This window comes from Meleagris gallopavo, chromosome 6, assembly GCF_000146605.3.
Source record: "Meleagris gallopavo isolate NT-WF06-2002-E0010 breed Aviagen turkey brand Nicholas breeding stock chromosome 6, Turkey_5.1, whole genome shotgun sequence".
In the NCBI taxonomy this organism is placed as follows: Eukaryota; Metazoa; Chordata; class Aves; order Galliformes; family Phasianidae; genus Meleagris; species Meleagris gallopavo.
In genome coordinates, this window is record NC_015016.2 from 30,667,822 (window position 1) to 30,692,027 (window position 24,206).

General features: G+C 39.4%; 1 protein-coding gene and 1 long non-coding RNA gene across 4 annotated transcripts in view; one reads left to right on the forward strand and one right to left on the reverse strand.

Annotated features, from left to right (window-relative positions):
- The first annotated feature begins 1,211 nt into the window (after positions 1-1,211).
- LOC109368237 lies at positions 1,212-2,936 on the forward strand. Its single transcript, XR_002116067.2, has 3 exons — positions 1,212-1,300; positions 1,770-1,832; positions 2,267-2,936. It is a non-coding gene; the product is annotated as an uncharacterized LOC109368237 (long non-coding RNA).
- A 19,146-nt stretch (positions 2,937-22,082) lies between these two features.
- Positions 22,083-24,206, reverse strand: part of CYC (cytochrome c) — a 2,566-nt gene continuing 442 nt past the window's right edge. For all 3 annotated transcript variants that reach the window (XM_010712789.3, XM_010712788.2, XM_003207135.4), the window contains exons 2-3: positions 23,447-23,623; positions 22,083-23,282 (exon numbers count right to left, since the gene is read on the reverse strand). In XM_010712789.3, coding sequence (XP_010711091.1) covers positions 23,134-23,282; positions 23,447-23,615 — 318 coding nt within the window. In that variant the 5' untranslated portion in view covers positions 23,616-23,623 and the 3' untranslated portion in view covers positions 22,083-23,133. The remainder of the gene's footprint in view (positions 23,283-23,446; positions 23,624-24,206) is intronic.

A 24,206-nucleotide genomic window follows, 5' to 3' on the forward strand; every position in this document is an offset into this window, starting at 1 on the left:
ACAGACAGTGTGTGAGTGAGGGGGGAGAATGCTGTGTGCTTTTGGGATTCTGTGTTCTCAAGTAGTTGAGAGAGGAGATGCCCAGAAAGGTGGCTGTCATTTTTATCCAGCAAATGTAGGCTGAATGGCAATGACATCTTCAAAGTGCCAGCTGAGAAGATCTGAGTCATTCAGGTGAGGTTTACGAGTATAAATGGCAAAAAAGCTCAGAGTGAGATACTCCTGGGGGAAAGAGAAGACAGTATTTCATGAGTAGCAGAACTACTGAAGCCTGATCTCTTACAGATTTGTTTCTCTTCCTGATTCCTACAAAGCCCCCAACAGGCCTTCAATAACCTTAGTTTTCCCCTTATCTTTCCATATATCCCTACATTCTCCTACAGTAGTCTCACCTCAGAGTGCTATAATTAGCAGGCAGGGAAGGGGCCAGATGTGCTGTAGCTGTATTAGATACACCTCTGCACCCAATCAATTAGTAGCACAGACTAATTGGCCACGCTTCTCTCACCCAAAAGAGCAAAGAATGGCTGATTTTTTCTGCATGATGAAGGAAATAATAGGTTCTTTCAATCTAACCACATGTGTTTAGATGATTTGCAGGAACACAGAAAATTTGCCAAATCTGGCTGAAATCAGTGTGCAGGTTCATAGTTATTAGAACCAAATTGATAGATGGGTGAACAAACAACTTGACTGAGTGGGCATGGTTTCCTTAAGAAAATGAACTAAAAATAGTTTTCTCTTTTGAATGCCCAAAATTTAGGGCTTTTTTCCCTATGAATAGATGTAAATAATTTTCTGCCATTATAAGAGAAATAAAGCTTAGCTATCTGATCCAGATGAAATAACTCTGTAAATGGAAATTAGCTCCTAAAAAACCAAAAGAATAAAGAGGCAATGTAGTCTCCAAGCTGGGTTGAAGCATTACGAGCATGGAACAGTATATTTCTGGTAAAACGCTGCCATCCTAGCACCAGATCAAGTAATTCTCATCTGTTTTAGTTCGTGCAAAATACAGGCAAGAGCGTTTCAGTTGCTATTAATCCATCCGGAACCAAAGCAATGGCAATCTCTTCCTGGTTATCTGGGGCAGAAGTAACTGTGAGCATGGCAGCTGTGCTGTCTTTGCAGAAACTGTCACACAGGCTCCAGGCGAGCCAGCCTGAACATGAAAGCAATGTATCTGTGATCTCATAGGATGCATTCTAGGCTTTATTGCATTAAGGTCACATGGGTTTGCAGAGCCTTGTACTGCCGAGTTGTCTGCTATACCCGTTTGTGCGAGCTGATGCCAAGTTTTGTAAGTTTCATGGTACTTTATGTGATGAGTAGCATGGATTCTGAAAGCATAGGGGTTATTATCCCAATTCTTTTCACTTTGTAGTAGCCCACCACTTTCTTGGAGCATCACAGAAATGTTGTTGATGTTGCCTTTTGCTTTACAACTTCAGAAAATCCGAAGTCTTATACAAACATAACACTGAACTACAAAAAGGGTGACACAGTTACCTTGACAATGGAAACAGTATGGCAAATGCTATTCCTGGAAGTAGGTAACTGAACTAGATTTAATCTCTGGTTGATACTAACTCCTAATTAAGCACACTGCCAAGTGAAAAATACCTCCATTCACCAAGCAAGTGGGTAAGAAGTTCATGGTGGACTGCGAGTGACTCTGACACAAGTGCTGTATGAACATAGTCTGTTTTCTTGCATGCCAGCAGCTCTTTCAAGGCCACAGGCTTGATAAAGACTATTCACATTTGCAGAACACCCACACCAGACAGATCAAAAGCCAAGAACAGGAGAAAGTGTTAAACACCACACTTCTGGTAAGTATTCTGCTAAAATGGGCTGGCTGTTACTGACTTCTGCTTTTAATTTGCACAGATCACTGAGCTAAGAGATCTGCTACCAAAATACATGCACGTACACACATGGATGCATGTATACACACACACACTCTTTAGAGCTGGGACTCTTCCATTTGCTTACTGTAGCTGTCAGGGAGCTGTTCCCTTGCTATTTTTTGCCAGCCTAAAATCTCAAGCGTCTGTGAAAGATTGTATCTGCCTCTCAGGTCATTGCTGATGAGGGATCCAATACAAAAACAAAGCAACAGCAATTGGGACTAAAGGGAAAAATAACTTACTCCACTGGCGGTAAAGCAAATTAAGCCTGGAAGAAAACACCAGGAAGAATTAACACCAGGAAGAAAAAAAACAAAAAACACACTCTATTCTCCCTTCTTCTCTTTCTCTAATAGGAATAAACCATTAAGAAGAGCATGGAAACTTAGCATCCTTAAACACTGGACAGTGAGAACCTATGGAAGTGAGAACCTGTAGAAGGGTTGGAGGTGCATGGTGCTCCAAAAAAATATCCCCCCAAATGTAGGGAAAATATTCTCAGGCTCAGCTCTTTATTTCTTCTTAATCAAGGCCATAGTGTCACTTATGCCAAGGGTTTGTTTGAGGCAGAACTGATTGAGACAGTATTCCTGCTGCCACCCTGGAACCCAGAGTGTGATGGTGGCTCCTCTGTAGCAACAGCACCACTCTGCAGCAGGAGAGGTGCAGGGTGACATCCAAAGGATTACTCATTCCCTTCTGCTTGCAGATAAGTGATGCTGGCAGTCCCTAATGCACTTCCTGGGCATTGAGTCCAGATGGCCCCTTGTGGCTGAAGCACCATGCAAGTTCTCAGTCTCAATTCTGATTCTTCCCATCCCCCAAACTTCCCCCAAACTGCAAGTATTGCCTGAAATGTCACAGGCATCTCAACCTTATCACCAATAAACAATTTTGAGCAACTTCTGGTCCTTAGCAGTGTTCTTGTGGTCTCCCCTTGCATGAACAGCAGCAATACAAGTGACTGCTGGATTGCTCATTGTAGCAAAACTCAGCAAATAAATAATCATGTTAACATACTTCATTCAGTAATAATAATAATAAAAATGAGCTTTTTACATAAACACCTGGGTCACTTGTGTAGCTAAACATACAGTGGATAGAAATTTCTTTCTTCACAACAATGTCCTAATAATAGTCCTTAATACTTTAGCAGAGTTCTGCACAAATAATTGTGTCCTGCAGATTCCAGGACAGGAGTCATGTAAGTGTGAAACTCAGCTGTCAGCTCTGAAAACCAAGTACTGGTCTCAGTCTCAGCTGTCAGGGAATGGAACAGCACATAAAACATCCTTGCTATCCCTACTGCTAACATCATGGAGGAAGAAAGTGCAATAAAGATGATTCTTACTTATAATATTTCCCATGTAGGTATGTGAGAGTAGAGTACCCTTTTAAACATAACCTAAATCAAACAACAAGAGCAACAAAAATACATGAAACAACAATTTGTTTCCAATTCAGCATCAGAAGCATACATCATTTTAAATTAGCCTGAGAAATGAGAGAGGTCATAGTAAGATGTACTTCTCTCCTTTGATGCTCTATATGCTGCAAATTCATAATATTTACCTGCTTTATCAAGCAGATTGAAAAGCTGCTGTCAGCCAATAGCAGGAAATAAATGAAAGAGAGCAAGAATATTTTTGGAGAGTCATAAAGAGAAAAGGCTTTGGCAGACTTCTGACTGATAAACATCACAGCAGTTGTGAGGTCTTTCTAAGGATATGCTAAAATCTTTTGGCTTATAGCAAAATAAAAAAGAAAAAATTCTCAAGTAAAGATCAGTACAAATAACTGGACTTAATGTCCTGGTTTCCTTAAGCAGCACCAAACAAGTCAATAAGCTCTTGCTTCCAGACACATTTCTATGAGTAGGTACTACACTAGAAATCTGGGTCACAAAGATCTGCTTTTCTCTTCCTAGTGCTAACAAAATTATTACTGGAGAAGATTTTAGTTGCTTGGTTGTTTATTGAGCACTGTCCATGATCTGGAAGATACCAACGAAGGCCAACCAACTTACAAAAACTAGAAATCTGCTTGTGAGAAACTAAGCAGAAGCTGTGCCATGGGAGGATGGTGATATCAAGTTAGTGATGACTGGCAGGATGGGAATACAACTTCTAACAGCACCTTGAATTTGGAACTCACATCCCAGGTTTTTTAAGGAAATGTAGGCATTTTTGAGGAGACTATTCCAGAATCTAACTGAGGATAAGAAACAGCTGTGCTAGTAAGAAGAGGAGAAAATCCAAGGATTTTTTACCATATTCTTCTCTCTTCACTACCCGGTGACATAAATTACAAGTCATGAATTGTCAATCTGAGTAATCATATCTCCATATCACTCAGATCACTCCAAGAGGGAAAATCTTTTCACTTACCTCCTGCATATATCCTTCACTCCAGCTGTCACCGAGACCCCGGTTCTGTTCTGATGTAAGCCCCTATGAGTTGCAGCCAGAAGTGCAACTGAAGAATCCTAAGTTTCTGAAAATGTTGTTGCCAGTAGAGCTCTACTGAAAGAACAGCTTAAAAGGATACATTTCTCCTTATTCTATGCATTTTTAATCATTTTATAGCCCGTCGCCAAATGTGAGAGTTCAAGCTATTGTAGCTCTTGCAAGCTAATGGAGATGAGCCAATTTCTGCCACTCAGAGTCCTGGCTCTGTTTCTGCATTCCTGTCCTCCCACTTGTTCTGAATTGTTCCACAAAAACACCTCATGCTTAGGTTATTTATTTTCAGATGTGAAACTTTTCTCTCTAATTACAGTGAGAGAGTAGATGGATGTGACTGTTCTATGTGAAATAATCTAATTGTAACATCATCTGCATTATTTCTGAAAAAGTCATCGACTCTGAATAAAGAAGGCAGTAAATGAAAGAGTGAAGTATTGGCACGTGCAGTAATTTCAAGGCACAAAGTAGTCCTGAGAAATCAGGAATGTGAGTCAAATGTTTCAGAAAGTTTGAAGATTTGGTCAAATTGTTTTCTGATGCTGCATGGAAAAAAAAATAAAAAGAAAACAAAAAATCCCTCCAGGCTTCTTGCTAATGCAGTTGAGCATTATTTGTTTCTTTATATAGCTTGCAGCCTAGAAACTTTGCAAAGAGAGTCAAGAGTTGATGAGAGGATGAGTCAGTGACTTAGGAAAGGAAAGAGGATTTTAGACACGTGGGGTAGCAGGTGTGATGCAGCAGTCCTTTGCTGTAGGACACTGCAAAAACGCAAAACAAAGGAGACTTAGGGTTTGTCTGCAAGGGGATGCTCGGTAAGTTAAGACAATTCACCTGACCATGGGAAGCCAAGTGTATTAGAGCCCCACATTGATGTTTTCATTTTGGATTAAAGTGGTCCTAATGTGACTAAAGTGGTCCTTAATCCTGAGGGACTTAGTCCATGGCGAAAGAGTGCCCTAAATTGAACCAAACACATTTTGTAGGAGGAAATTTTCAACACACAAGTTTCTCTCTTGTTAAGTTATGCCAGCTGATTTCATGCCTCTGTTTGACTCACCATAGAATTGCTGATTTTCCCCTTGAAACACAGCCTTAATTTAAGTAAAGATCATTTAGAGTGACAGGACAAAGGGAGTCTTGGGAAAATTACAGCCACATACTGCACTGGAAGTACTGGAGGCCACATAATATCACTCACAGAACAGGTAAAACCAGGGCAGAAACACTGACCAAATATGCCCTGAGATAAAAATTCCAAGGCAGAAGCCTAGAGCAGCACACAAACTACTGTTCTTAGGTAAATCACCTCTGCTGACATAGAGATCAACCTCTGTTTTAGCTGGGGTGACATTTTCCAGCCAGGGCAGATTTGCCTTCTTTCAAGAAATTGCTCCATGTTCTCTGGGGTGGAAAGTGGGGAGTAAAAGGTAGGTAGGATTTTCCAGAGGCACTGTATATACACATCCATAGCTCTGGATTAGTTATAAAGTAGTTATAAATATGGTGCTTCGGGAAGGAAATCAGTGCTATGACCACTTTCCTCTCTTATGATGCAAAATACACTATGGTACTTATAGATGGAGAGCATTATATTTCTCCTGACTTCCCCCCCATAAATCCATCTCTGCAAGGCCTAAGAAGATAAACCCCAAAGAAGACAGGACAAACTGATCTCCAGGGCATATCCAGCTTTCAGCCTTCTGCACTTGGCTTCAGGACGGTATGTCAGCACCAGATGCATCAGCAGTGCAGAGCAGTACCCGTCTGCTGGAGCCTAGGCATGGCTGGAGTTCATTTTACATGGCTCCAGCAGCTATTCCAGGCTAGTAGCTTCCTTATGGACAGCCAGAAAACGAAAATTGACATAATTAAAGGAAGAAAATATCAAATCCATTGTGGCTTCCACAGTGGCAGCAGGGAGAGTACGAAGATTGCTCCTGACACCTGCTTCACTCTTGTTTTAAACTTCACCATTGATGAAGATGCAGAAACTTGTATTTCTAATGAGGAAAGCTAAAACTCAGACTCTTCTAGAAACCATACAGTTTGCATCAGTCTTTTAATATTTAAACATGCTTACCTAGTCTCATAATGTGTGCTTACTTGCAGTTTGAGATTGACTACAGTCTACTTCTGCTATCAGTTGCAGCAAATATTTTCTCCATTCTGGCTTCTGCATGACCTGAAGTGTGTGGGAGGTATTTCCATCCCAGCTTCATTCATGCTGAAGAATTAGGCCCCAGGCTCTGCAGATCAGCTGCTTCCTCCAGCAGATACAGGCATAAGAATTCCAACAGCGTTCTCATCTGCCTACATAATGGCTTATAAGTGAAGAATGGCCAGATTTGAGCTAATGTCAGAGGTGAAATGAGGAAGATGAATGAGTGGGGCTTGAACAATCAGCTTTCTGTGGGACAGTAAATAAGGGCAGTTCGGAGTGATGGGTCCAACCAGGTCTGCTCAGTCCTAGGACAGGAGCAGGTTGGTTACTGGTTGGGGAATGCAGCACTTGCTGATAGTCTCAGTGTATGGTGCAGCTTGTCAGACACAAAAGCAGACTGCAGGGGCTGTTTTGGATCTTGATTCTCTTTCATGTTGTGGGATGTCACTGGACAGATCTAAGCATACAGGAAAGAGGAACCTCCTTCCTCTATGCTATAGTGTGCTGGCGTGGCAATCAGAGCACTGGAAAGGACAGGTAAGAAATTTGTGTGTGTGCACATGCACATTTGTGACTGTAAGATACAGAGGAGAGACAAATCTGATTTTCCCTGCATCAAGATGGATCATGCTGGCCTGACAGCATTGAGACAGGAACCCTTCTTGTTGCACTTCTCTGATCAGGGAAGAGTTTGTTGAAGAAAAGAGCAGATAGCATGATCTTTCACTGTAGCTGTTGAGAAATCAGTTGTATTTCTGCAAAGACAAAACAAAGTACATTCAGCAGAGAGAAAGCACTCTTGCAGCTAGGTTAAATCCACAGCCTGCAGAAGTAAGTGAGATGGTATTAGCATTCAGCCTCTTTAAGGCTTTCTAATCCAGGTGTCATATCTTACCTGCTCAAGAAGAGGGAGAGGGAGAAGGAAGAATAACAGAAATGAAAAGGAAGGACAATGCAGAAAGGACAGGCTGGAGAAAGAAAAGTAAGTTTCAGGTATAAGCTAAATCCAGTGGACATGACGCTGTCTCCTTTCTTTTTCTTAGCAGAATTAGGATGATAGAAGCTCATTACTCAGGAAAAAGTAGATGAGAGCCCAGTTATACTACAGTACATTTCAGGAAAAGGTAAAAGTAAGGTAATGCTTGTCAGACTAAATTCTGAGCGCCAACTTGGACTTCTAGCATCAGTACCAAGCAGCAAACTCAAAGGGTGCTAGCTAGAATGGCTGGTCCCCTCACTCATTTTCTTCAATATTAAGGCCTGATTTGGAATTTTTAGCAGGAGTCAATTTGATATCTTGTTGGATTTGTTTGCCAAACATTATTTTAACATAGGCTGTAGGCAGCATACTCTTTACAAACTAAATGTTGTGGGCTTTTCTGCCCTTAGCTTTTTCTGACTTACATAAAAAAAGATCACAGAGTAAGTAGAGATTGACTTTTGCTGCCTAAGACCCCTTGCAGTATAGTCCACAAACAGAACACCAGCTATGCCCTTGTCAAGAGCATCCTGCTCCAGAGCATGGTGCAAAGCTGCCCTAAGGCAGGCTGAATCTCGGTCAGGATCTTGCAACAAACAACAGCAAGAATAAACCATGACCATTTTCATTTTAGTCGTCCTTTAAGATGCAAATGTCCAGAACATTTGCAATGTGTTCTTCAAAGGACACTGTTGAAGGTTAAGCGGCACTATGTACATTCTGGACATTGAGTTTATGAGACATGGGGAAGAAGACATCACTGTCTTCTCAATTGCCCACTATACCTCTGTATCTAGGCATTAAATGCTGTTGTCTAGATGAAAGTGATTTACCTCAAAATAAATTACATGGTCTGTGATCAGCAAGCTACTGTTCAGTGTTAGATTAGATTTTCAAGTTTATTTCTGCACTTCAAAACTTGCGGTATCATTACCATACAATGCCAAAAAGGATTTCTTGTCATTTGGCTAGAAGAAAGTGAGTGTTCCCGAGGAAACAGCTTCATTACTGCATTTATGGATAGCACATCCAACACACAGCCTTTGTGTTGTGCAAATCATACCTCATGCATAGTTAAATATACACTATTGCTCATTTAGGCTGTTCTTAATTGCCTATAGCTCTAAGAAGCAAAGCATTAACAATGACTTATGGAGCTGCACTCAGGATGGAATTTGACACAATACTCTTTCTCTCTCAGGACAGCAAAGCCTGGCATAACAAAAAGATTTCCAGCCATCACTGAGAAAGTTTATACACTATCTCACCACATTAGGCCTATCTAATCCTGAAAGCTTTTTGGACAACATGTGGAGGTGCAGCGGATCTTCTACCCATGTCCTTGTAATGTAGCTTTTAGGAGAACTAAGCTTTAATGCAGCTTGGTGACAAGAGAGTGGAGCAAACTCAATAGCACAGTGCTGCAGCACAGGCTATGATGCTATAGAGCTCCCCAGGCATTCCCTGATACACTGCTCTGCCTCAGGCCTGCTCTGCTGCTTCACTTGGAATGGAGGAACAGAGCCCTGCTGTGTTCAGGACGGAGGAAGAACTGAATCAATACCATGTTTGTACTGCAGGGCTGCCACTGCCACCCACCAGCCTGGCCTCTCATGGAGAAGCTTGGTTGAGAACCAAAGGTGTGAAGATCTCCTGATCTCACTGCGAGTGATAAAGTCCTTTGGAGCTGCTGGGGCCACTGTGCATGAATTGCCAATTGGCAGGCTTATCTGGGAACATGCAGGCAAGAGGGCAGGAAGGAAAGAAGAGAATGGAGAAGGAAAGAAGGAAGAAAAAGGAAAGAAAGAAGGAAAAGAAGTGAGGAAGTGAGGAGGGAAGTAAGGAAGGGAGGAAGGAAAAGGAATGAAGGAAAAGGAAGGAATGAAGAAAGGAAGGAAGGGAGGGAAAGAGGGAAAGGAGGGAAGGAAAAGGCGGAGGGGAAGGAAAAGGCAAACTTCCTTACTAGTTTTGCATGAATCAGAATCTAGAGGACTGTCCTAACCCAGCACACTTTCTCCCAGGTCATCAACCTTGACCTCACAAACACACTCATTCCGCAACAAGTTCACAAAGGTTAGAACAAATGTTACATAGAGTGGTGTTTACTCCACTAAGTACAGCTTAACAACAGCATCATCTAGTGTATCATGGATATGTTAGTCCTGACTGTATTCAAACAAACAGTCTAGGGAAGGAAGCAAGCCATTACCCATAAACTCACAGGGTAATTTGCTGGAGAGGCCAAATGTCCTATTCCTGCTATGATTCTTCCTTTCTTCTTTGACTGTTTTATGTCTGGGTGAATTTTTTATTGTCTTTCTCACACTTTTCCAGGAAGTCTGGTCCTTTTAAATTTCATTTGCTTTCCCACTCCCCTTTCCTAAAATCTTCTGCTTTTCTTCTTGATATCCCTTTAGTTCTGTCTCTCAATAGATGTTATCAGGTCTGCCTCTCTAATTTCCATATGATCACTTCAATATCCGTTCTTCCCTCTCACTGCCTCATCCTTTTGTCCTTTTCTTCCTGAGGAACGGACTCCTGAGGACATTCTTTCTCCATGAAATCTATTAGCCTTCCCTTTACCCCTTTCTTGTTTTCCTTGCTCCTTTCCTCCCTTCAGTTTTCACCCTTTTATTCCAGTATCTCTGCATTACTGCATCAAGAAGGCACGGGATAAGCAGCTTACCCATAACCTTCCTGGTGCCCCCACAATTTGTACTGACTCTTCTCCCCATGGTGTATACACATGGTATTGTTTAATGGACATTATTACTGAAAGCATTGGTAGACAATTAAATGTGAGTAATAAGGTGAATATTCGAGACACAAGCATACATCTTCAGCTTCTGCTGTTAACTGATACAGTACTCTGTCCTCCGACTAGGTCTTGCTGATTTATTGTCTCCACTCCTTTACTGCAATAGCAGAAGGACAGGCTTGTTCTTATCTTGACTCCTGGCATTATTTATTTTCCTGCTTTCTTCTCATATTTCTTTAAACTTCATCTTTCATCCATTTTAGTATGGCAGTGACAGTGCTCAGCTCCCTTACAGATGAGACCTCTGCCTCTGTTAGGATGCGGTGACAGCAAGTGACACTTGTGCAACTTCTCTAACTGCCGAGGAGAGGTCTGCTTTCCATCATCTGCTCCAGGCCCATGCATGGCAAAGGAAGCTCCTTGCAGATCTCGCAGTGCCTTGGGCATCTCAGCTGCTGAGAGGTAATCCTGGGTTTCAGAACCTCTGGGTTCTCTATGTCACAGTGAGATGTACTTGGTCTGTGGCCACTCAGCCCCAGGCAGGACACAAGGGCAGCCAATCGGCCCTCCCTCTCCTCTCACAGTCCCTAAAAGTGCAGAGAAGGTTTGTGCAGATGGTTATATTCCCTTTCTGTCTGCAAGTGGCCCATCTGTATGTTTTCTTGTCCAAAGATCTGTACCCAAAAATATACAACTTAGGAGAGAGTTGGCAGGGACACCAAACCAGTTACCTCTAATGCTTCTCTGCAGGATTTGAGTTCCAATTGCTGCAACCACTTCAAGCTTACTGGACCTCCTGTCTTTGTCCCCTCTACTTCAAAGATGCACTTCATGCAGCCAAATTCTCTCTCCTCTCTGCTTTTACATCAGCATACATTTACATTATGCCTTACATTTATGCCTGGTATGTATCACTGTAGAAGATAAGAGAATCAAGTCTTACAACTGTAAGCATGAAGTCCCCAGAGATGCAATAGCATTCTTACCCACTTCGATTTTTTTTTCTATAAGTAAAAGGTAATTGGAAAACCCTAATTGAAATTGATCCTTATTTTCTGAAACATTGAATGATGCTGTCTGAAATAAAAATTGTAGCAATTATTCATGTAACAATCACAAAGCTGAAGAGCAAAAAAATATCATCAACACAGCTAAGAAATATGATCGCTGTTGTTTTGCTGGCTCAGGAAACAATGATAGACTTAGAGAGTAGTGTTATTCAGTTAGTTAGTTCAGTAGTATTATTCAGTTAGGTGGCTTGCAAGAGATCTGTCTCACTGTTCCCGGAAAGGTCACAAAAGCTGAATCTCATGGTAGAAGCAGCTATGACAGCTACCTAGGAGAGGACTCTGCTGTCCAGATGGAAATAAGAGATCTTCATTCAATCCAGTCTGTGGTATAAAGATGAGGATAGAGGAGAACCAGGAGGACACAGTCCAATCCCATTGTCTCCAAACTGAGCCATCCCTAAGCAAAGCTATAAAAGCCACAAAGGAACAAAATTTAGAATCTGTTTCTTTTTTTTACAGTGAAGTAAAAATAAAAGCACAAAAGACAATTTTTTTAGAAAGATGCTGAGCAACAAAATTAGCTCAGAGACATGATCTTGGCTGTGGTTTTAATTATATATGAACATCAGTAAATACTAAACGTTCTGGAAAATTCCTTTTCAAAATTAAAAAAAATATGAATGTAATAACAATTCTTCATATTGTTTTAAAGAAATTGCTGTAGTCTTAAATGTTTTTAGACCTGTGCCCTAAACGAGCTGTCGATGCGTGTTAGTTTAAATATTCAAAAAGTTGTTGCCATTTAATGAAATACAAGCCAAAGTAGAGCCTGCCTTCCCGTAAATGCTAACTTTTAATGCTGTTAATGAAGTCATGTTCTGCTAATGCATTCAATAATTCTCTTGGAGCAGAAACCATAGCTTTCTGGATTTCAGTCTATAGCTGTGGTGTCATCCTTTTTGATACTCATAGCTGCTCCTAAGTTGCAGAGTAGCCATTAAGCTTAACAGCAATAGCGGCCTTGGAAAGACAGTGAAGCTGTATGCTGGAGACGATTACCAAAGCCCTTATTACTTGAATGCTTAGAAACAGAGAAGCACTGCAAGCTCTAAATCCCACAAAAGCTGATTATTTTCCACTTGAGCTCCATATACATTGATAAAAATGATGCATATGAAAAGTAAAAATGGAGCTGCAAAAGCAGGATTTCTGAAAATATAGTCCAGAGCTGGGTATCTTTATCCAACATTCTATTTATCAGTTCTGATCTACCAGGAGTCATTACTTTAAGTCATTACTTTAGAAATATATATTAAAAAAAAAAATCAGTGCAGCAAGCCTGAAGTTATTATTATAGTAACTTACATCATGCAGGCTTTTATTCACTAGTACGAACACTGAGGAAGCAATAGAATATAACTGTATTTGAGATAGCAATCATTGAGCAAACTGCAGAACCATACAAAGACAACATTTTGTCCAGAGAAAGTAGACAAACCACTATTTCAGAAGGAGCTAGAAGAAGAAGTTTGTTACCTATTCATAGTAAACAAGTTCTTTCTGAATTGACTGTTTAATGCTGGATAAAGGAAGGATGAAGCACTGATCCCTCTAGAACAGAATGCTGGGATTACAGATAAAGGATGTCTTTAAACAAAGTTGTTGCTGTAGTTATCAAATTAGATTTTCTGGCTATCAGAGACTCAAGACAACAGCAGTGAAATGTTAACTTCTTCATAAGTATTGCACTACCCTCTGCTATGTCTTCCCTAAAACAGAATTCAAACAAGGAATAGAAATATTGGTGTCTGAGTGTTTCCAAGGCAAACTCTGAAGCTATAAGGAAAATAACCTTGAAAAGGACATATCAGCAAGTAACTATAAAGTTGAAAAACTAAATGCTAAGCCTTCAGGCCTTACATGTATACATCAGCTTTGCGAGCCCATATTGAGATACCCTGATGCCATGATCTACACCCAGCTTTCCCAGCCAACACAATGCTTGGAAGACAGCTCTCATTTTGGTCTTGGTAACAGGGAACTAACACTAACCAAGGCCAACTTGGAGTAAATCTTTATCACTGAAGTGTGAGTATAGAATATAGCCAAATTTTAGGCACCCACGTTTGAGATAAGTATATATGGCCGCAGTTGGCATCTAACATTTTTTAAGGATTTCTTAAGACTGACAAGAAATAAACAGTTGAGAACACAACTTTAACTTATTTTGTATAAGCTTTGTGAACTTACCGGCATTTGCGTTTTCTGTGATTAAACATATATTGGCAAGTTCACAATTTCATATATCCACTAAAGCATAAGGAAACACATAGTATTTTTTTAAATTGACCAAACTGCATTAAATACTTACAAATTACTTGTATTACTATGTAGTTGCTGCTGATCCTGGGAAGATAGAATTCCACCCACTTCCAAATATTAAAGAAACACATAATATTTGTCCCCAGTCAGAAAATTAAAAGCGTTTAATTTTATAGTTGAATGTGGGCACTGTCCTGGAAGTAATGAAATCTCCTATTTATCAAATAAAATCCCTGCATCTCTTGAAAAGAAAACTTCACAGACTGGCACAAGACTGCACAGACTCAGACTCATTCCACCTACTGAATAAGTATTACAGGAAGAGACAGGCTGAAGCAAAAAAACACCAGGCCTTCCTTTAATAGGTGACTTCACAAAAAGGAAGAATGTTTCCTCCTCTGTGGATGGAAAGTAACTGCATGAACAAGTCATGGGAAACAGAAACTCCCACCATTCGTACTGTGAGCAGAGTTTTGGAAAAGTGCGTTATACAGCAGTCAGAGTTCATGAGCACTCTTCCCTCTTCCACACTGGTGTGTGAGAGAGAGACAAGGGCCTCAGTTAAATCAAAATAATAATAATTAAAAAAAAAGAACAAGCTATAGTATTCATGCAGGAGCACTGTTAAAAATAGCTTGAAACAAGCATTTGCTAGCTGCTAGCTAGGTTTAGCAATCATTACAGCAATATGTTTGTTTTTCTGTGGATGTGTAGCTATAATATGAAACTTTCATATTATAGAATCTCATTGTGCTAGAATAAAGCTTTTGATTAGATTTCTGCATCTGCTTTACTGAAAGTTAGGAAAAATGTATTTGAAACCTTTTGATTTTGAATGCTGTCATAAATCACATGCTTGATATTTGCTACTGTTTTCAGTGAACTTATAAACTCTAGAATGACATGTCCAGAAATGAAGAGAAAGTGAGTCTTTGATGTGTGCCAAGAAACAGAACTTCTGCAGTAAAGTAATAAGAATTTATTACCTAATAATTACCCAATAGTTGAAGTCCCTGAGTCACTTTCCAGTAAGATAAATAGGAAGAAATACAAATCCCCTGTCATTATATTATATTTTTCTCCCACAATGAAGGGACTGATGGAGACATTGAGACATTACAAATTAAAAATGATTCGTTCTTAACAAAAAAATAAACAAACAAAAAAAAATTCACCCAATCTACCATAAAAACCACTCAAACCACTCCTCAAACTTGGATGACATTACAGAATATAATAAGCCCAACTCCTTCAGTAAAACAAACAAGAGTGATTGGATTGCCCAAGAGAGACCTGGAGAAATCAAAGATTAGGCAAGACGTCATTGCTCCAGAGAACGTCCCATATTGCTCTTAAAAGTAACAACCAAAATCTGTAACGTTAAAGCTAGAAAGAAAGGAAATTGTAATGCAGTAGAAAGAAAAATCACACCCAGCAGGAATATCAGTGGAGACTCTTCCTTTTGGAAGGAGCCAAACATGCCCAGGAGCTGGTAGAATTCCTGCTCAGCCAAGCAGAAGAGGAGATGCAGTGAGAGGAGTCAGAGGGGCAGTGGAGACGCTAATGCTAACAGGCAGCGGGAAGATCAAAATCAAAGATTGCTCTGGGTGGCAAAACATCTCACAGCATACCAGCCCAAACTGGAAACTCTCTCAGGCATAACCCTCACATCACAGTGCACCAACTGGTAACAGCTTCAGCTAAGGTGGTTGTGGCCATTTTTCCTTCTGGGAATACCTAAGTGCTGTATACAGCACTGATTTACACTAAAAAATCATTTTCTAAGAAGGGCTTTTTAATTCTCCCCCAGCAAGCAGTCTACCATACACCCATCTCTTCTCTCTTCCTGAACAGACAGAATCAAAATGTTTCTCTCTTCCCTGTTCGGAGGGAAGTAGGAGAAGGGAGAAACCATTGTGTCAAGGTATTATGCATAAGCATGTAATCTTGGAATGAATCTGCTTGTGTTCTCAGACTCTTAAAAGGAAGAAAGCTTACAAATGCATACCCATCCATCTATTGCTTGGTCTCAGGAGAGCTGGAGAAGATGGAACAAGAAATGCATCCTATTTCTAGGTATCTACCTGTGAAGTATCTTTCCTTCATTTTTCTTTTCCAGAATGATTACAGAGTCTTAATGACATGTATGAACAAAGAAATATTTACAGTTGCTGTGAATTTTGATTGATAGGAGAAAAGTAAAAGCAACTTCTTTACCAAGCTAATAAGTTTCTCAAAATCTTGTAATAATGAAGAGAAGCTGTTGGAAACCATTTCCTGAGAGCAAAACAGAAATTTGGCTAATCTGATCAATCATAGCTTTAGGATACTTGGTCTAGGAAAAGAAAAATAACTGATTAAGACAGCTAAGAAGCAGACCTTACTGTAGCCAGTGCAAATTTACTGGGCTTTGTGGCTTTTTATCTTTGTTTGTTGATGACAGGACTTTAAAGTGATTTCTGCACGGGCACAGAGCACCTCAGAGAATTAGTTTCCATAAAAAATAATAATTGAAAAAGCCCACAATGTAAATATAATTTAGGCCATACTCCCCTGCACATCGATGCTTTTTAAAAAATAAATTCTAGCTAAGAAACAGAGGTTGTTTTTAGTGCTGATTCTACTGTTTCTACTGTTCTTGAGTCCTTCTTTGTTGCCCTTTTACCTATATTCTGCTAACAATAGCTAGTGCAGATTACTGCCTTGTACTTTTCAGGTAGGATTTGAAACTTGAAGTTATATCATCAACTGTAGCGTAACTCAAGCACATTGTGTAAGTGGAGACATTGGGCTCCAGTGTTGCAGAAGAAGGATCAGAGCTTGCAGCCCTGCAAAATATCATTTGATACATGCACTGAGTAAATATCACACCATGCCTCAGCTGGCTGATTTGCTAACGTGGAACATATTACATTAAAATAAGTGACAGCAAAATATAGACTACTGGAGACAGGTAACCTCATCTGGGTGATTTCACCAGCTGAAGCAAAATTAAATGCATCCAACCAAAGGAAAATTTACTGAACACAGGGAGTTGCCAAACTTTCAGTTGCAGGTAGGTGAGTTTATTGCTTATTGTTTCTAGGCTTCCACTGCTTTTCCTTTCAGACTGCAGTACCTGGCATCTATTAAGTAGGCTAAAGCACAGGCACAGTGCTAATCCTGATAAATGCTGAACATGTAAGGAGAATACGTAACATCTCAACCTTTACTAACCTTGTTTCATTTCCACTTTGTTTCCCCTTTCTTTCCTTCATTTGTGTCATCTTGATTTCTATCCTATGACCCTGTTCAGTTGTTGAAGACTTCCCTCTATCCTTGATAGATTTTCTGATATGGAAGAATCTTTCGACTGCAAAGTCCAACCTTTGGATTGTTCCATGAACCTTTGCTTCGTTCTACAGGGAGTTGTTTCTGATGTGTCATCGGCATGCTGGTGTAGAAAGATGTGTCATCTTTCTGAGAACTCAGAGTGGCAGCACATACACATACAAACTAAAATTTTAATGCCTGCTCACACGTCTTCTAATAGGCACTGAAAAACAAGTTTAGACCTAATATAAGATTTGAACACCCACGAAGGCTCAAGGCCTTGAGTATTGCAAAGCTGGCCTTTTTTATTATTATTATTATTTTAGAAAATAGTGGGAGATGGGATTCCCAACTGGCACTCATATTCAACATTTTAGCTTGAATTGTAATCAGTATGATTTGACACGAAAAACAACATGATCTTGAAGCTGAAAATGCCTTATATTTAGGTATGTGCCAGAAAAGCCATTCAGATGGTTGACCACCCAGATACATATCCTAGTTAATTAAGGTTCTCACTCAAGATTTTAAGTGTCTGTTTCCCTAGGACCTTAAATTGCAACAATGCTAGTATATACTTATATTATATATCATGGTTTTCTGAGCAATTGGAGTCTATCACCAAGCATTATTTATGTATCAGTATTAAAAACAGGACAAAGCTTATTTTTTAACGAAGATCTATGTGTTCCTACCTAAATGCTAGTGGAGAAACTACTAGAATCTGTAAATCCATTTTAGGCACAATTCTTGAAATGACAACATCAGGGGAGCTCCACAGCAGGAACAAAGCCAAAGTATGCATTGGAGATCCCCACTTTCGATTAAGATTCTCTTAACAGTCAGAAAGTAACATTATACCTTCTAACTGAAGGAATCTTTTACAATATGAATAAGTTGAAATTAAATATAAGCTACTTCAAACTTGAGTTAGCCTGATGAAATATGAAACACATATCAGCTTAAGAATTCAGAAGACATTTCAAGGCATTCAGCTGTACTAATAATCTCCAGCGCTTTTTGCTGAGCACTTCCAGTAAAAGTGCTTTTTGTACAAATGAATGTTGCCTTTCAAATGGTCAAAGGCTCGTTCAAAATTGCCTTCAAGTACACGCTATGAATTTCTTCTGCTTTTTAGTACATTGGCTCCCTCTTCTGTTCATTTGGTGTAAACAACAAAGTGATCAGTTACAGATGTCAGCACCGAATGCGATTGCTTTTTGGAAGCAAGTTCCAAAAGCTTACAAGGAAAGATTATTTCCAGGTATCCTAATGAAGAATACAATCACTCTTCAATACATAAGAATACCTGGGTGAAAAAGTGTATACACAGAGTAATCAACTAAAATGCAACTGTGTTTTTTTTGTTAAAAAGCAAACTCTCCAATAAATAAAAAAATATATATCTTATTTTAAATGATGAAAAAGACAATTAAATTAGCATTTCTGAGTTAAATGATTTTTCAGAAACTGGAAAAAAGTCCACTACAGAATTAAGAGACATTGAAATTAAAGAGTTAATTTGAGCACTGAACTACCTGCAGTTCAGGCAAAACAGAAAAACTATTAATTATAAAAGTAGCATGAAATAAGACCTAGTAGGTGAACTAACTAATGAATACTTCTACATGAGAAACAGAATTCAAAATTAGTGACTATGGTAGAAATCTGTAGAATTGAAAATGCGGTACCTTTCCTTTAAAAATAGCACTGGCAAAATCTTCAGGTTTAATATCAATAGAAGGTAAGCTGACAACATAATTGGAATTAAAATGTCACAGTCCCATAAGGAACATGTTACAGTATGGAGAAGTCTGATTTTCATTTCCTTCTGCTCTCTGAGCAATGAATCAGCAGTAGAATGAAAAGCTGTCAGGGAAAGGCTGGTTCCAGTCAGCGTCAGCACATGGCTGCAACGTTGAGGTGACCAGTCACACAGAGGTGACACCAATGATATTTTTTAAATTTACCAGATGTAGTGCATTTTTCTTATTTGTCTGGAAGCACTACATATCAGGTAAAGTGGACCCAAATTATTGCTCAGCTCTCACGTTGCAGCTCACCATAAATAAGACCTGACATAGTGCAGCTAAAAGCCATGTAAAACTACCTGCTTGTTAGTCCTAATAAAAACTGAGAGTTAAACAAGATCAGCAAAAGTCAGTGGAAGACCAACTAAAAACCATCAGACATGTTAAATTGTCATCAGTCACAGCTGACCGAGGACACAAGCAGTAAATTTCTGTAGGGTACTGTAAAGATGAGAACACTCTTCTGTTCAACAGCTTTTGGGTGCTTACGACCCACTGGCAGTATGGCGAGATGAGGGCAGCACATTCTAACATACAAAAGCATGTTTCAAGACCTGGATGACGAGGAGGAAGAAAATACATCGAGAAAGTGGGTGATTCTGATGGTAAGAGAGCAGGGGTTCACATTGCATCATCAAACAAACACTGGCCCACAGCAGAAAGCAGCAGCGAAAACTGTTAATGAGACATAGAATGCCTTGAGTATTGATTTCTGATCTCCACTGCCAAGTTTATTTTTATACGTGACTGTTTAAAATTAAATGCATAAACCATCTGGAAAGCACACAACTTCTTCCCTGCTCCAAGGTATGTGTTTTGAACACTGTGCTACAGTTAGGTCCCCATTGCTTGTTTTCTTTCCAGTTCTGCTCTTGCATAAAGACAGCACCAAAAGAAGCAGCGAACATTTTTGTTCTAGCACGTGTTCACCTTGATGTTTAAAACAATATTCTAGAAATTCAGGAATGTCAGTTGGTATCCTGTCACCAATGCAAACATGTAATCCAAGTCTCTCACCTCTAGTGAAACCTCTAACCAGAAACTAATTATTTGAAAGGCAACCATTACATTTTCTCCATTTCAGAGCAAAATAATTGTGGGAAAAAAAAATCCATGCAGGTACTTACACGCAAGCAGTGAATCACGAGCAAATGGATGTAGCCATCTCAGTCTCGATTCAGACATGACTGCTGGAGAAGGACATGACTGCATACAGGTTCTCAGGATTAACGTTCTTACTAGCACTGGGCTGCTCTCCTCTCAGAATAACCTGGTTTTCAGGGTATCAGTTTTAAACTGTTCTATTCATCCCATATGCAGCAACATAAAGAATTTTGTTGGTTTAGGTCCTGGAAGTTTTTTGGATGCATTTTAAAAGCAAATGACCAGGCTTAATAGAAGTAAACGTGTGCACTTTAATGACCTTTGATATGTACGACAAGACTAGAATATCTGATAATTCCTTTACAAGTTCAATCTCCTTTCCTCCCCTTAAGAGAAGCCTAACATATCACATTTGTTTTGGACAACTGGTACTATATTTTATAACAAAAATAAAAAATAAAAAAAATCTTTAGCCAAAGTGTCGACCTACAATGGTGTGAATTGCTACAAATGCAGATTCCCCAAATGCAGCTGTTTGCAGTGAGATCACATGAACTATCACTCTAAAATGGAGCTTCTGTATCATTAAATTTCACCAGGATGCATAACTAATAACTTCCATGATTTCAAAATTCTCCTCTTTCATTCTGGTTTTGAAAAGCAATACTTTGAAAAGGAATATGTTTGATGGCATAGTCCCATTAAAATCCCATCTTTATGGGATTGTGCAATGTTTGGTGCCTCGATTCCTTAATTTGTAATTATAAATTACTGAAATATCACATATGTGTTTAGACTGAAAACAATTCACTTGCTACTTCACAAAACATAAGATTTCTGTTCAGTAAAACTTGAAACCAAAGAACAAAATACTGATTATACACAGTCAATCTCATTCCTTCCCTACTCTCACCTCCTTCCAAAAACAAAACAAAAACCCAACCAAGAAACCAACAAAAAAGTACCACCCAGGTACTTGCACTCATATTAGCCTCAATAAGTGACAATTTTACATTCTTCCATTTCAGTATTCCTACTTTGCTGAGCCACTTGCAGCAATGCTGTAGCACACTTGCCCAGTGTTGTCAAGTAGAATGGAAGCTAACTATTTACTACAACAAATCTCGTGATCTGTTGATCTCCAGCACTGTATGCATAGAAAAATGTCATTTTAACAGTGAGGTCTTTCCTTCAAAACATAAATAAGGATGTATCACTAATCTAGAAAGAAAAAGTTCAATTTTCTCCCCTTCCAACATTATGCTTTAGCTTGAACTTCACTCTTGTAAAAAGGCTCTAAGATACAGATAAAACCAAACAAGCTAAACTAAATATACTACTACCTTAGGACAAAGGATCATTCTGTCTTTTCCTGGAGTTCTTTTCTGATAGGATATAACTTGATTTGTGCAGACTTAAATGGTGTCTAACTGCAAAACACTCCTCAGAATATACTGTTTCTTCTTCACCCTTATCAGAAAAGAATGACAGCTTGAAAAATCTAAGTGTTGCAGTTTCACAAAGGTGCTAATGGAACAGTTTCGTTTCACAGCACTCTTTTATAATCCATCTTAAAAAAACTGTAGAGCTGGGTAAGGTTATGTTCTTCATCTAGGGCTGTTCTATGAGGGCTCTGACACAGTGAGAAACCAACAAGTTCTGCATAGCCATACAGATGCAATAAAAACACCACTTCTGAAGACTGTGCAGTGTCTAACAACTACAGCTTGAAGGTATGTCTTCAGTTCTGTTGGTTTTTTTGTTGATTCAACATGCTTAATATTGAGTCTTCCTTCCTGTTTGCATGAAACTCTACTTGCACATTGTTTGGAAAAAAAATTAAGAAAAAAATCGCAAAACATGACGAAGCAACCATTGAGACTTCTCAGCAGTCTTTTTTTCCCCACTTACTGTGAACAACAGTCACTTCCAACTCAGTTGCTAAACATTCTGTCCTGACATAACTTGAGAATTCCACCAACTTCACAGCACAGCTTCAAGATATTTAGAGTTTTCAGTTCTATCCAGTTAAAGAAGCACAGCAAAGGTAACACTGGAAGAAGAGCCTAGCTTTGCTGGTTCTAGTTCAAAATACTTTCTAACTGCGCCACACTTCCAAGTACTTTTCATACCAGCATTCACACCACACTATTAGCATTTACTTTTTTCATGCTGAGCTTTTGCTTGTCCTTTAGTGATATAAAGCCTGTACAACCCCACCATTTTTGTTTCAGACACATACAGCAAACAAAACTTTGAATTCTTTTAATTTACAAGATTGATCGCTTAGTTGTGCCTTACTGTTGATACACAGTAAATACATTCATCTGAACAATTTGCTTAGTCCGAAAAAAAAGAAAAGCAATTAAAATACTAAAATACTACTTAACACTGTCAATAACACAGGCTACAGCCAGGCACAGAAGAAGACTGTTTCTTATTAGTCTACCAGTGCATTCATTGCTGTGCATCTCCATCAGCAGTTGTGTGTAACAGTAGATTTTAGGTTAACGCTACTGCTGAAATAAGATTTATCAACTCTCAGCTCAGCCTTTTGTAGTTACCTTTCCAGAAGAAATGTTTCTTCTTTCATTCATTATACTACAAATGTTTGTTCTCTGGAGATCTAGTGAACACAGAGTTTCAATAACATTCAAAAAGATTTAAAGATGATACTGGAGAATTATAGTCTACTGGTGCATGCAACTGTGAAAATGCAGATAAATCAAGTAACGTTTCTACTAGATCGAAGGATCTGGGCACAAGTGTCATTTTACAAGTAGCACTTGAGATGCATTCTTACCCCAAGCTTTAGATAGATTAATATGCACCACAACACCTAGAACTGATCAAGTTTAGAAAAATATTTTTAAGTCTTTGTTTACTTTTAAATCTTTAGTATAATGTAATAGAAGACTTACAGTGGAAGATGCCAAGACCCACTCTATTTTTTTTACTTTGAAAAGTTGGGTTATCAAAGCTATTACACTTTTTACAGTTACTTGTTTGGTACTTTTTTGTTCTAAACAATGAAGAGGCAGGAAATTTTTTTTTAATTTCATGATTAAGAACAACTGAACATTATACTCATTTAAATCAACCCAGTTACATAGATTCCATAAGTTAACGGCTGCCAAGTGTGCTCATCAGTAACCCACCACAAGTGATATTATCCGATGGGTAAAACTGATTTTAAGGTTAGACATGGTATACGTAAAAATAGAAAGTTTAAAAACCAATCTTGTCACAGACATTTCCATTGCCATCTCCTTTGTGAAATAAATAAGGCAGCAGATAACTTTTATTTTGAAGTGGCATCTTTGAGATATGCTATTAAGTCTACTCTCTCAGACTTCTTCTTGATACCCGCGAAAATCATCTTTGTTCCTGGGATGTACTTCTTTGGATTTTCCAAATACTCCATCAGAGTATCCTCACCCCAAGTGATACCTGGCAAAAAAGTGAAAAAATAAGAACAAACAAGCAGCGACTTCAAAGTGAAATGAATACATTTTTTTTCTGGTCGTTCACATTATTTTGCTTTCTGCAGGTTTCAGTACTTCTGACTATCACCAAGAACCACCAGTAGCTCAGGGGAGCTCTTTCACATTTACCTTTGTTCTTATTAGCATCTGTGTAAGAGAAACCTTCAGCTTGCCCTGTTTTGCGTCCAAACAGGCCATGGAGATTGGGTCCAGTCTTATGCTTGCCTCCTTTTTCAACTGTATGGCACTGGGAACATTTCTGGACAAAAATCTTCTTGCCCTTCTCAATATCTCCCATTGTTGGTACTAGACCAGGAAACATACAGAGGTCAGGATCACAATATCAAGGTCAACTACTCAACAGAAAGTTTAAAAAGGTTCACATTGGTTTACAAAACTGCAGCTACAGTCATCAATCTGGTAACGCTCCTGAATGCCTTTCAGCCACGAGTTACAGCTCTTTGGTTTGAAGATTTGCATAGAACTATTAGACTGTGTAAAAGGTACTAGGGTGACAGATTTTACGCCTGAAGAACAGGAAAAAAAAAACATGCCTCAGCTCAAGTACGCCCCAGAGCATTTAAGAAGCACGGCAGTAACTTTTGAAGTGCAAATTGAGCACAAGTTCTAGGTATAGCTTGAGGATCAACAACTGCGGGGCATCCCAGTCACCAACAGCCTCGCATAAAGGACAGAGCAGCTCCTATTCCCACTCCCGCAGGGCAACACGCCACCTCAGAAGCGCCGAGAGCGGCACCGCCGCACAATGCCCAGCTGCTGGCCCAGCCCGGGCTGACCTTGAGGCGAGCGGCGCGCCCGGAGCGGTCACCTCACGATGGGACGAGGGCTGGCCCAGCAGCTTCGTCCACAGCGAGGCCCCCCGCACCTC